This window comes from Drosophila elegans, unplaced genomic scaffold (genome assembly GCF_018152505.1).
Source record: "Drosophila elegans isolate 14027-0461.03 unplaced genomic scaffold, ASM1815250v1 contig_149, whole genome shotgun sequence".
Lineage (NCBI taxonomy): Eukaryota > Metazoa > Arthropoda > Insecta > Diptera > Drosophilidae > Drosophila > Drosophila elegans.
The window spans coordinates 23,625,322-23,639,123 of NW_024545513.1; the positions used below are offsets into that span (position 1 = coordinate 23,625,322).

A 13,802-nucleotide genomic window follows, 5' to 3' on the forward strand; every position below is an offset into this window, starting at 1 on the left:
GGTTTGGAGCGCAGCCACTGTGGATGTGGCTGTGGATGTGGTTCTGTTCGAGGTCCAGGGTGGTCCAGGTACTGATCCTGCCAACCAGTGAGCCACAACCGAGACAGACAGCCTGCCGCAGGGGGCGTGGCCGGGGCAGTGGCGGGGGCGGGGGCGGAGGCGTCGGGCAGACAGTTGAAATTGCAAATTATGCTTTCGGTAGAAGGGCGACAAAACGGCGGCGGGGAGTGCACTGTCTGCGCTCTAATTATGCAAACTACCTGCTGTTACTCAATTAATCTTGATTACGTTTGTGTTATCCAAATACAATTATTTTGGTATTAATTACAGTGGCCAGGAGGCGAAACAGGCAGACCAGACGGAGGACCACTTTTACGAGCGGAAATTGTCTGGATCGCCGAGTGAAACAAAGCAGAGCACCACCCACGAAAACCCCACAAAATCCACCAGCCACCCAACAGATTGCCTTGGTCAGGGCACACAACGCATTAGAGGCAAGTGTTTTGGCCATTTTTTTTCTTTTTTGGTTTTTGGGGAATTCGCATTCACACTTCCCATTCGTATGCCATTCGCATTCGACGCGACCTTTCCAAGCAGCCTACTTTAGTATACATGAAGGTGAGTGGGTGGTGGCCGATTTCCTAATTAGCCTAGGAAACAAAGTATCGAAATGCGTGCGTTTGAGTGGCTTCGTGGAAAATTGGGAGTGAGTCCGAGAGGGGCATTGACCTTAATTAGCAGCCTGCGAAAATGAGAGTTAAGTGCCTTGAATTGGACTTGGGGGATAAGCCAATGCATAATCCTAATGGTGACCCACTGAATATAGAGACTGAGAGTAGCTGCTATAAATGCCTGCTTTAAGGTAATAAATAAACCTACCCAAATTCTGGGTAATTCATGATTGTATTTAACACATCAATACTATACAAACAAAAACACATCTTAACGAGAAAAACAAGTTGTGTCGATCGCACCTTCAACATATAAAATATCTGATATCAAATTTTGTAACGATAAATGAATAAGCATTCGAAGAAAAAAATACACTTTTTAAATCTCAAGCAGCCATTTATAGTTGATTCCTTCTAGGCTCCAATGAAACCGTCAATGAATAAGTTAAACAATGCAATGTCATATCCGTATAATGAGCGTCAATATATTGTTATTGACATTTCGCTTATTATTTCTGGGACTGAACAATGCTCGATAGCATCGATAATATCAAACGTGGCCACCATCAACAGCCAAAACTATCGATAGTGCACACTATCGAAGTTTTACCATCGCTACCCTCACCAGAAAGTTAAAAAACGCATTACTTAAATCCAAATGAAACCGCGATATTTGAATTTATTCGAAATATTTCATGTCGTGATAAATGATTTGAACACATTCCTTGCGGGCGCGATGGGCTACGGACCCCTCAATCACCCTCCTCACGTCCTTCAGTTTCAATTTTGGTGTCTGCCTGGAGCGGATCAGGGTAGAGATGACATTGGGTTTCTTCCACTTCAGATAGGATGGCATCAGAGACCTCAGCGAGATGGTGGGTCGATTCTTGTCCTCCTCCACATAATTGGCTACCGTGAGGACCAGGCGGTTAAGCCGCAAATTGATGGCCGTCAACCAAAATGAAAGTAGCCCTAAAGTTGTCTCCTGGGGAGTAGAATGGACGTGGGCTCTAATAAATGTGTCTTTGTTGGTGACTCGACAATCTGAGAAACCTTGGGGAGGACCGGGATTATCTCTTTGTCCGGCTTCTTCGGCGACTTCTCCTCCGAAATCTCCGAGGGTTCTGGCTCCATAGTCAAATTGAACATCATTTCTAAGAAGAAGCGCTCATTCGATTCAGTGCTAGCAAGATTTCTTTTGGAACTCATAGCAAAATATTACAAATTTCGTCTGCAAAATAACGTTAGAAAATTTCGTTGAAAAAATGCTGTTGTTCTTAGGTCCGGACACACAAAAATGTTAGTGTTTGCCTGTGATGAACAATTGACAGCAACTTGACAATTAAATTGTGAGGACAAAGCACTCTGAGGTGAAAAAAAACCTTAACTGAATAGAGTTTTAGCAAAACAAAGGTGGCAATAATGTTTACCAAATAATAATGGGACCAAAAACATGACAGTTGCAATCATATGTTTAATAAAATTTTAAGAAATGCTGTCTTTTTATGAAACAAATATTTCCTATTGATTTTTAGAATATAAATGAGACTAGTGAGACATAAATTTGAAGTTATAATATATATTTTTGTATTAGTAGAATAAATTCAACTCTTATTTTCTCTAATGTTTGTATTCGTTTGAGTGGCGTTCCTAGAATTTTTTGTCAACTATATAAATTAATGCAAATCACTCGGTGGCCCCTGAAAGCTGAAAGCTTACACTGTGCTGTCAGGTTCGATTTTCTCTTTTCCTGCATTCCGGGAAAACTGTCTGCCCGAGTCCTGCTAAAGTCCTCTAGGGTGAACCTTCGTGAAAAAAAAATCCACATTTGAAATATAAATCTAGATATTTTACTTAAGAGGCAGGGTTCGTAGAAAGTTTTTCTATTAACTACTGTAGAACCGTGAAAATTTAATACCTATAATGTATTTAAATTAAAAATAAACATAATCTGATAATGAAAAATTAAACAAAAACCCGATCTCAACGAGGCAAAAGTCGTAACAATCGCACATCAAACATTCAAATTTTGAAATATCAAATTATGTTAATAAAAGCAATTATATTTTTGGGTAAGCAATTACAAGAGTTTAAATCGTTTTTATTCGATCATTTCTTTTCAACGGAAAGCCGATTGAATGCTAAATAACTTAAGACATGTATAGTCTTCAGTTTTCGAGAAACTCACTCTCTGCGCGATTCGTTACTACGTTAATTAACAACACATATAATATATATACAATGGCCAAAATGCTCAATAACGAATGAACAGCATTTTATTTAACTCAAAAGCTAAAACCATGTTGAACAAGTAATAAGAATATATTGAGAAATACCAAAGTATATTGCTATAACGAGGGCTTGTAAGTCTACGTTGGGCATAACGCATGAAGGTCCACCCCACTGGCATGTCCATTGTCCTTTTGGCCGGTTTTGTGTGGCCCGTCTGCCACGAGCTGTTCAATAATAAATACATGAATAGATAAACTAGGACGTGGATCGGACAAGGACGAGGAGTCGCAACAAGACAGCATCTGGCAGACTTGGCACGTCCGCCTTATACCCAATATATTTAATATACGATAAGCATGATAAAAAAAAAAAACATTTGGAGAGAGATGAAAAAAGTAGAGATTGTTGCTGGCGGAGAGGGAAACCTAGCCTAGGTCACCGGATTGTCGCTCTCGGGGATGACCAGGTCCTCCTCCCTGATCTTCTTGGGCAGCTGCTCCTCCACCTGAAGTCGGCCGGAGCGCTGGAACTGGTAGTTGAAGTACTCGTACACATACAGCTGCTCCTTGTTCACATAGTGAAAGGCCACCGGATACTCCGACAGGCAGTCCATGCACTGCGAAAGTGGTTAATCAAATGCTTATTGATTTCAATCAGGGATCGAATAAATGAGGTCTTGAAAACCATTATGTTTGGGTTATCAACTGCAGAAAACAATCAGTCTTTTGGTTGTGCGTCTTACTTTAACCAAGTTTAAATAAAAACTAAACTCCTATGATATATCTTTTTATACCCTTGCAGAGGGTATTATAATTTCAGTCAGAAGTTTGCAACGCAGTGAAGGAGACGTTTCCGACCCTATAAAGTATATATATTCTTGATCAGCATCACTAGTAGAGTCGATCTAGCCATGTCCGTCTGTCCGTCCGTCTGTCCGTCTGTCCGTCTGTCCGTCCGTCTGTCCGTCTGTCCGTCCGTTTATATGCAAACTAGTCTCTCAGTTTTAAAGCTATCTGCATGAAACTTTCCCAAAAGTTGTCTTTCTATTGCAGGTAGTATATAAGTCGGAACGAGCCGGATCGGACGACTATAGCATATAGCTCCCATAGGAACAATCGGAAAAATAATTGAAAAAAAATTATAACTTTGCTGTTTTTTAATTTTTTGTTTAGTTCTTCGACATATAGCAATGGTTAAATATTTCAGAATTATGGTTTAAATTTCATCAAAATCGGACGACTATAGCATATAGCTCCCATAGGAACAATCGGAAAAATAATTGAAAAAAATTATAACTTTGCTGTTTTTTAATTTTTTGTTTTGTTCTTCGACATAAAGCAATGGTTAAATATTTCAGAATTATGGTTAAAATTTCATCAAAATCGGAAGACTATAGCATATAGCTCCCATAGGAACAATCGGAAAAATAATTGAAAATAATTATAACTTTGCTGTTTTTTAATTTTTTGTTTAGTTCTTCGACATATAGCAATGGTTAAATATTTCAGAATTATGGTTAAAATTTCATCAAAATCGGACGACTATAGCATAGCTCCCATAGGAACAATCGGAAAAATAATTGAAAAAAATTATAACTTTGCTGTTTTTTAATTTTTTTTTAGTTCTTCGACATATAGCAATGGTTAAATATTTCAGAATTATGGTTTAAATACGCAAGTAAATCATAATTTTAATGTTTTCAAAAATATTTAATTCTTGCGATAGCTGCAAGGGTATATGAACTTCGGCTTGCCGAAGTTTGCTTTCTTTCTTGTTTTTGTGTGAACTCTAAAAACCCAAAAACAACACATTAAATTCGATTTCTAATTTAAAATTGCTCATAAGCAATGCTTTCTCAACCAATTCACCAATTCACCACTGTTTGTAAAAGAAAAAATTGGCCTATAAATTAGTTTTTTTTTCAAACTCGAGCAGGGATCGATCTGTTTAATCTTTTTAGATTATAAATTAAATTATAAATTTCTTTTTCTTTAAATTTAAAAACGATATTTTGGTATGTTACTTAATGTTATTTCATTTTCAAATATTCTTGAAAATGTGCAAGAAGTTTGAATTAAAATCTGGAAAGATTTTTAGGTTGAGTGTCCACCGGACTAAATAAGTAGCTTTAAGAAAAAATGTTTGTTTTGAGGCGAGAAGGTTTTTGAGAGTTTGCTTTAAGCATATTGAACAATAAAATCTAATTTTCATTTAAGCCTAGGAAGTATTTAATAAAAATAATATTTCCTTTGGAAAGTGTAGAATTAAATTCAGATTTTTTAATTTGAAAGCTAAATTAAGTTAGAGAAAACTTTTGGGGATGTCCCCTGAAATAACCTCGAAAGCGTTTCCAACAATTTTCTCGACCTCTTTTTATTTTTATATGCTTTATATTACTTGTTTTAAAATGGCATAAGTATGTCCGAAAACTCACCGCTCGCGCGTTGTAGTAGGCGTATTTGTACAGCCAGAAATCCATGCCCACGTTTCCGGAGAGCAGAGCTCCATAGGGAACCACCGGGTAGAAGCGATTGCGGAGCTGCTCGTCGCGGGAATCGCCCGCCTTCACGCCGAGATTGAACAGGCACTTGCCCATCTCCACGTCCTCGGCGTGGTTGTCCTCCTGGCGGCATTTGGCGGTGTCATTGAGGCCCTCGGCGAAGATCCTTAAGGCCTCGCGACTGAGCACGTAGCCACTGCCTCCGGACATGTACGACTGGCCAATGGTGTAAATATGTAATTCGAAAATGGTATAAAGTCGGAAGTAGCCACTTTTAGCTCACCTCGTTCTTCTGGTGCGTGCCGACCATCTTGTAGTTGAATCCGAAGTAAATTGGCATGTTCGGGGAGTAGGGATAGAGCATATAGCGCAGGTTTTCCAGAAAGACGTAACTATCGAAAGGAGAAAATATTTATTTTCACTACTTCACTACTTTTCAATAAATTAATTTCAACATACTTAATTAGGATAAGCTTTAATTTGCAATGCAGACAATTAAAATTATTAATTATATGACTTCCAAGGCTCTTTACATTTAAAAAGTGGCAGTTTTACACCTTTGTATTTTTATGACTGAATAATCTATGGAAATAAAAAATTACTTTTGCTTAGCTTAAAAAAAAATGTATGTATAAAAAAAATTTTGATTCAAATCTACTAGATTGAATTTGTTCTAACTAATTTGAAAACCGTTCTTTTAACTCCGGCAGATGTCGCCAGTAATACTATTCGCGCAGCAAACCATAAAGTCGAAAGCGTCATCTGTTGTGAAAAGCGTACATGAAGGCATATCTGACAGCTTGCAATGACGTCACCGATTATGTTTGACTCTCATTTCTTAATAACTTGTGAGATAATGGTTCGATTTTAAATATCTTTGGTGTTTCGATATATATGGCCTCTAACATTTCTCTAGAGAGTTTTGCGGCTTGTGGATATTCGAAATAAGATATGGCCCCTTGAAATTCTCTGTACCTCTCTCGTAAAATTAAAAATCACGAAAAAGTTAGCCTACGTGTCGTCGTCCGCCTTGATGAACCAGTCGGCCTCGTCGCCCATCTGCTCGTGGATGTGGGTGAAGGCCTCCTTGGTCTTGCCCCAGAGCACCTCGTATCGGTCCGGCTTGGTCAGCACCACGGTGGGCAGCTCGTCGTCCGGCTCGGAGGTCATGAAGTAGATCTTGTTGCAGCGCTTGCCCCAAGTGCGAAGGACGTGGATGGCGCGGGTTTTGTGATATTTCGGGGTGGTGAGGACCCAGCACAGAATCCTCACCTCCCGATGGAGCTTCTCGGCTAGGGTTTCATTGCCCAGCTCTGCCGAGCCAATGGAATTCGTATCCCTAGCCATGGGCACAGCGCCGGCGGTGAGCATCATCACATCCCAGTAGGCGAAGAGGACGATCAGCATGCTGCCCATCAGCAGGATCAGCAGCACCAGCCGATGGATAGGCATTCGCCGGGCCGGACGACCCCTTTCGAAGCCCAGTGTGATGTGTTCCCCGTCCATTTAGCCACTGAGTCGCGGAATCGGAGGCACTGCCAACCAACGGAAGCCTTATCGCCGAGGAGCGGCGGCCAAGATAAGACAAAGAACTGATACCCGGATACTGAAACATCGAAGAGCAAGTTAACTCCATTAGACTAATAACCAGAGCGAGCGAGATGGGGAACAGTAAAAAAAATTATCTGTCAATTCAAAGTTTTATATTTAATATTTAAATGAAATATTAAATCATAATATAAATACAATGCATATTAAAATATTTTAGTTAATGTGAAAAATACCAGATTAAAAAACTATTTATATTTGATTTAATAACATGTTTTTGAAGTTAAATGTGGTTTAAATTTAAATTACATTTTCAGGTGTTAAAATTAATTCCGAAAATAGTCAAATGAAAAATTTTAATATTTTCATATTAAAAATAACTATAAACCGCAATGGGTGAAAATCAAATCGAAAAATATTAAAGTTGGGTACAAAATATTTGGATTTACTACGTTTACCAGTGTATGAACGGCAGTCCACGTAGTGACGAATCGCACCAAGAGTCTGCGGTGGGCGACTTCTAGTTCATAGAATTTTCATCTTGTTTTCCACGCTAACACTAAAAGTTATGCTTAGTATGTTTATAATTTTATTTTTCAACATGCGTTGTACAATTAAAAAAGCTTTGAATTGATTGATATATTAAATCTATATTAATAAAGGAAAGGCAAGAGTTTTTGTTGTTTGTTTCTTAACAACCGATATGTCTAAAAATCTATTAAAATTAACTTTTCAAAGGTTTCATTAACAAGATTTCAGACAAAAAGGCTTTTTGAGAAAAAAAGAAAACAAATCCTAGAAGAAACTGATATATGTTTTAATTTAATTAAGTAAAACAATGTACGTTTAAAAAACTGTGCATATGAAGAACAAGCTGTGGGGTACCTGACAGTCCATTATAAATTTGCATAGTATAAATTTGCATAAGCTCTTGAATGTTAATGGGTTAAAGAGTTAGTGCGGTGAAAATTCAAATAGTTATCTCATCCACGCTGAAAATTCTTTGCTTCCTCTAAGAGCAATTTTTGTTTAATACTGATAAGGTCAGCCTACCAATATGATTATTTTGGTTTGTTTAAAGAATAATAATTAACCTAAATATGAATTTTTTTCTGAACGAATAAAAAAACATATTTGTAGGGACAAGAAATAAGTCTTCAAAACAGAGCTTCTCAACTTCTCAAATAAATTGACTTAAAATGTAACAAATAGACTAAAATTCATTTAATTTATGTAACAACTTTAATTTAAAAATTAACCTCGCAGGTTTTGGGTATTGCCCTTTTAAAGGAAAACCACAAAACCAAAAAACGTTATTGTAAATTTTATTTTCTGTTGTTTTTTATGATATAAGCTGAAAAAATAATAATTTTATTCTAAGAAATACTGCACTACCTTATGTGGAAAAGCTTTAAAGAACGAATGGAGCTAGTCCCTCGAACTAATTGTTTACCACGTCAGCTTAAAATTTATTTAAATTCTGCCCAGCATAGTTCATTAATCAAAACACTTTGGACAAACACACAGAGCAACTAGCTCCTCGAAAGCGTGCAGGGGCAAAAATAAAAAATGTATTTAGAAATAATAGAAGGGAGGGAGGGCAAACGTAAAACCCGAAAACAGTTGAAGTTGAGAGAATCTTTCAATTAATCATGAGCGACATGTGGTCGTTGCTGGACGCTTTGAGGAGGGGCCGTGGACTTGGGGGCGTGGCACGGAGCGGTGCGGTGCGATACCGAAGACCGCCAAGAACGCGAGAAAAATTATATAGCGCATACGCCCTGTGGGACCCCCCAAATCCCGGCACTCGGATGCTCGCGTGCAAACAAATGGCTGCCATAATAGCGACGAGGCGGCATCCTGGTCGCATCCTGAACGCTTCCCTGGACGCCTCCAAAATCCTCCCACTGGCAAACAAATTCCCATTAATAAAATAAAATGCAGCCAGCGGTGGAGATGGAGCAGCGGCTAAGAATGAAAACTATTTGGCATTGTGGGCGTGACCCGCTGCGATTTCCCAATTCCTATTCCCGTTCCCAGTGACCAGTGACCTGTGCCCAGTGCCCAAACAAATACAAATTTTTCCAATAAAAGCGGCGGCTCGCAATTTTTTATTTTGGTTTATATTCATATTTTTTTGTGCTTTTTTCCCTGTCAAAATTAGTTTTGGCCAGGGCAAACAGTTCAGCGAAATGCAAATAGAAGTGTGTTGGGAGAGAGGTGGCAGGCCTTTCTGGCCTTTCTAATAAATGCCTTTGACCTTTCGATAAAGTGACCCACATGGAACCACTGACCATGGGTGGCGGTCAATGTCCTTAAAGGGTTTCTGTGTCCTTGTAATTTTAAATCAAAATTTAAGATCCATTATAACTTTATTTAAAAGCGGTGAATGAGAGAAAAGGGTGGGATAAAAATGTAAGCCTAATAAAATAAAAAGAGAGTGGGATAAATCAGCATGGCATATATTTTTAGGAAAAAAAAACCTAGAAATAGGATAAATGAGTTTTTAACCCTTCATTATACATTTTCAAAGAAATCGTGAAAAATATGAAATATATAAATTGATCTTAGCTCCCAATTTCAAATTTTAAAATTAAAAATAGCTCTTACTCCAAAATTTTTAAATAAAAATAGCTCTTTGTATTTATTTTTGTACGCCACAAAGAAACTATAGTTTACTTTCAAGCGCAGTAACTATATTCCCTTTTTTTATAAGCGAAAAAAAAGTTTATTGGTTTAAATTATAAATTAAGGGGAAGGTGTATTGGTAAAAGTGATAAATAAAGAGAAAAATATTGAGTCGCAGCTAATATATGTGAATATCGCGCTTAAAACATTTTTGAACTACATTTAAATGTGCAACCCTTTTTTATTTGTTAATTGAAGTAGTTTGTCGACTTGTAACTTATACCAGGCAATGTTATTTGTAATCCAATAATAACATTATATTTAAATTTCTATGACAACAATTATAATATTTCAGGGTCCCTGATTTTAGGTAAACCAGTTTTGGTTTTTTAGTTTTGACATTTTCGATAGCTGAGCTGCACTTCAATCAATGAAACAATGGATGCTCGATCCATTGCCATTTCCCCTCCTTTCGGTCTTCTTTTTAGCTGCGGCACTGGCCGACAATCAACAGTTCCTTTCCATCTGGTCCTCATCGCATCAATGCAATACGAATTCGGCCAACCAGCAACGGGAGCTGCGATGGTCGGGCGGTCAACTGCAAACTGTGGAAGTCATACAGATAAAAATAAACCAAAGTCAAATGTATAACTGCAGATTTTTTGTAATAATGTTAGCTTTTGGATTTTACAAGCGCGCCAAGGCAAACGCCATTTGTCTCGCTGTCCGACTCCATCTCTCTCCCCCTCTCACTCTTCCGTCCCTTGGCCATCTCTTTCTCCTTTTGTTGGCCAACTGTGTATGTAAATACGAGTGTGTTCTCGAGTTGCATTGTTTGCAATAGAGGTGGCCGCGTGAGAAAGCCCAACTTGAATGGAATAAGAAAAAAACAAACCCAAAATATGATTGGAGCCGATGGGGACACTTAAAGCTAAACAAAAATCATAAATCATTTGCTAAAATAATAATATAAGGCAACAGCTTGATGTAGATTAACAAACTACAAAAGAACGGTCGCTGTGTAACCATCCCAATATTAAATATGTTAATGACTAATAAAAATTGAAAAAAAAATAAAGAAAAATATCGTTTATTAACAATCTTAGATATATTTGTAGATATCCCAACCTAGATAGGGTATATTAAAGCCGTAGTATTTTAAAACTGAAATAAAGGGAAAAAGCCTATTTTATTGTTTTAATTTTTATTTTTAGAAAATGTTTTGATAAAACAATGCAGCTTCTCCTTTACTCTTTCCTATTTCTCTCTCTCTCTCTCTCTCTCTCTCTCTCTCACCCCACCATCTCCATCGATTCCACACACACACACTCACATAGTGAGACATCAAGCGTGCAAACATTTGCCATATTTTTGTAATCAAAGTAAACAATCCACTTAACCCAACACGGACATGCAAAGCGACTGCCAGCTGGCCATCTCCCTGTCCCTCTCTGACCCTACCCATCTCGCTCCCAACCAATGGAACGTCTTTCGCAATTTCGTTTCAATTTTTTTGGGTGGGAATGGAGGGCAACGACACTGCTGCTGCAGTCCACATCCAACCACTTAACCCACTCAACTCGCTGAAAAAAACTAAGGCACACTTAAATGTTCCTTTAATTTAAAATAAGGTTGATTAAAACATGTCAAGTTCTAAAAATAATATATAAATAATATATAATAACCATTTTTAGAAATTGACATGTTTAAATCAATTAATTTTAATAATAGATATATATTATAATATATTATATATATTATTTATTATATTATTTATTTTAAGTTACTTAAACTCTTATTTTTTCCAGTTATAAGTTTACAATAGCCTTTGTTTTATAAACTACTATTACTAATTTGCAATTTTTAGTTTTGATTAATAGCAGATTGGTAATTAAATATTATAATAGGTATATAAAAGTTTTAGCAGACTGAAATCATAATTCAGCTATATAACTTTTCTTTTGAAACGTATACTTAATATCTGTTGAGTTGAGAGCAACGTATATTCTTGGAATAACATTTTCTTTAGGAAGAGATTAAATGTGGTTTTAATAATTATTTTTTGATTTGCTGAGCTGTATATATTGAGCTATATATATATACCGGGGACAGCTAAAAATCATAATTCAGCTATATAACTTTTCTTTTGAAACGTATAAGTAATATACGTTCAGTTGTTAGCAACATATATTCTTGGATTTGCTGAGCTGCATATATTGAGCTAAATATATATTGAAATCGGCTAAAAAATCATCATAGTAATAAAATAACTTTTCTTTTGAAACGTATACTTAAATCAATTGGTACATTTTCTTTAGGAAGATATGTATTAAGTGTGGTTTTAATGATTCTATTTTGAGTTTCTGAGCCATTGGATGTAACCAGACGTTATCCATTATTCAATATTTAAATTATGATAATTTTTCTTTGTGCACCAACTGTTCGTCGTTCATAGATCTCTGCAGCCAACGGTTTGTTGCTATTGTCACTACTTTGCTGGGGATGGGGTCTCCTCCTGAATTTCAACAGTTTTTTGGACCCACCTTCCATGGGAATGGACTAGGACGAGGACGAGGAGGAGCCAGGAGCCAGGAGCCAGAAGCCAGGAGGCGAGTCCTCAGCACGTGATGCCTGTCGATGTCTTGGCTCGTTTTTTATGCAAACAGCATTTGAATTTGAAATGAAAACGCTGACGGACGCCGCCAATGCCAATGCACATGGAACTTGGGACCTGCGAGCTGCGAATTGTCCGGATCTGGGATCCAGAATCCAGGATCCAGGAGGCGGAATTCGGGAAGTGGAGACAAAGGTGGAGATGGAGATGGCCGTCGTCCTGCAGGAAGCTGAAGTCCTTCGCTGCAGGAGGCAGCCCATGCCATAGCATACTTTTTAGCGTCGTGCGGTTACTTTTAGCACACTGATATGACATGATACTCCCCAGAAAAACATACAATTTCGAGCAGGGTGGCTCGGCCTTCACTTATGGAATAACTTTATTCACCTTTATCTGGCTCTGGCTTTTGCTTTATAAAACTAATAAAAAGGACTTCGATTTAATCAAAACTCTAGTTGTTGCATGCAATAAAAATGTGAAAGGTCAAATTAAAAGAGGATTTCATTGCTAATACGTAGAATGTTAAATGAAAACCAAAAAAATCACCTATATGTATAATTATCATGCCAAGTACATAGTTAGTTATATGGTAACAAAAATAAAAAGAAAGAAATTAAGAAGTTTAATAATAATAGTTTATTTTAGGCTAGTACAAATTTTTGTTGAGCTTTGATCGCCCACACATATTATAAAGATATATTGCTTTGGGGAACTTAAATCGAATTCCGACAATTGACCCACCCTCTTCCGAGGAACATTGTGTCCATTGGCATTTTGCTGGTAAACACAAAAGTCAGGAGTGAAAAGGGGGCAGGAAAAATGGGTGAAATGGCGAGGAAAGAGCGGTGAAGAGCGGAGGCAGGGCAAATAGTTTTTACTGCACACAAACAGAAAACGCAATGACAAAAAGGCCATAAAAAGCAGCGCCGCCAACTTTGTTATTACATTTTTATACCCGGCGCACACACATATGCAAACCGTTTTTATTGGCATAAAGAAGCAAGTGGAACACCTGTTCCTGTTCCTGTTCCTTTTCCTGTTCCACCACCGACATCCCGCTGTCGCGGATTCATTTGCATTTGCATTATTTCCCTGTTTGCCCGGCAACCCTTTTCCCCCATTTTCCCCCATTTTCCCCCTTTTTCCCCATATTTTTTCCCCACCTTCCCCAGCTTTTTCGACCAGACTTTTATTATTTTTGGTTAGTTTTGCTGCATTACAAAATGTGTTGACATGTTATGATTTCGATTTTAATTTCAGCAGCTGCAGGCGGGACAAAAAGGTTGCTGTGGACATGGGATGTTGATCCCGCAAACATTTGCGAAATCTAAAAATCAGAACAAAAGCTTCAGCTCAGCTGGATTTTAAATAAAAATTGAGTTCAGTTTTATGGGTTCAGTAAAACAAGAAGCATTACAAAAGTTTTCAATGCCACATACCATATCTAATTAAATAACATTAAATAAACAAAATTTGATGGAGAATTCAGATACAACATAATAATTTCTGGCCTGGGTTCAATTTCTAAATAGCTTTAAAAAGTCTTAGAAAATAATTATTACATATAACTATAAAATTTTTTGTTAATATGAATATTTTTAATTAAACT

At 37.3% G+C, this 13,802-nt stretch overlaps 1 protein-coding gene across 2 annotated transcripts; it reads right to left on the reverse strand.

Annotated features, from left to right (window-relative positions):
- Positions 1–1,319: 1,319 nt before the first annotated feature.
- LOC108134939 (glycoprotein-N-acetylgalactosamine 3-beta-galactosyltransferase 1) lies at positions 1,320–6,933 on the reverse strand. Of its 2 annotated transcripts, XR_005976943.1 has the most exons (5): positions 6,419–6,933; positions 5,687–5,795; positions 5,338–5,619; positions 1,725–3,519; positions 1,320–1,656 (listed from the first exon to the last, which is right to left on the reverse strand). XR_005976943.1 is itself a non-coding variant. In XM_017255464.2 (4 exons), exons 1-4 carry the CDS (start codon positions 6,907–6,909, stop codon positions 3,334–3,336), a joined length of 1,068 nt encoding a protein of 355 aa, XP_017110953.1. In that variant the 5' UTR covers positions 6,910–6,933; the 3' UTR covers positions 1,320–3,333. The 2 variants fall into 2 exon arrangements, 1 of the variants encoding a protein (XP_017110953.1); XM_017255464.2 differs by having other exon boundaries at positions 1,320–3,519.
- Between the last annotated feature and the right edge of the window lie 6,869 nt (positions 6,934–13,802).

Coding starts and splice junctions, on each gene's coding strand:
- LOC108134939 (XM_017255464.2), bottom strand. CDS start 6,909: ATGGACGGGGAACACATCACACTGGGCTTCGAAAGGGGTCGTCCGGCC. Junction 5,796..6,418: donor ATCAAGGCGGACGACGACAC/GTAGGCTAACTT, acceptor TCCTTTCGATAG/TTACGTCTTTCTGGAAAACC. Junction 3,520..5,337: donor CCTACTACAACGCGCGAGCG/GTGAGTTTTCGG, acceptor CCACTTTCGCAG/TGCATGGACTGCCTGTCGGA.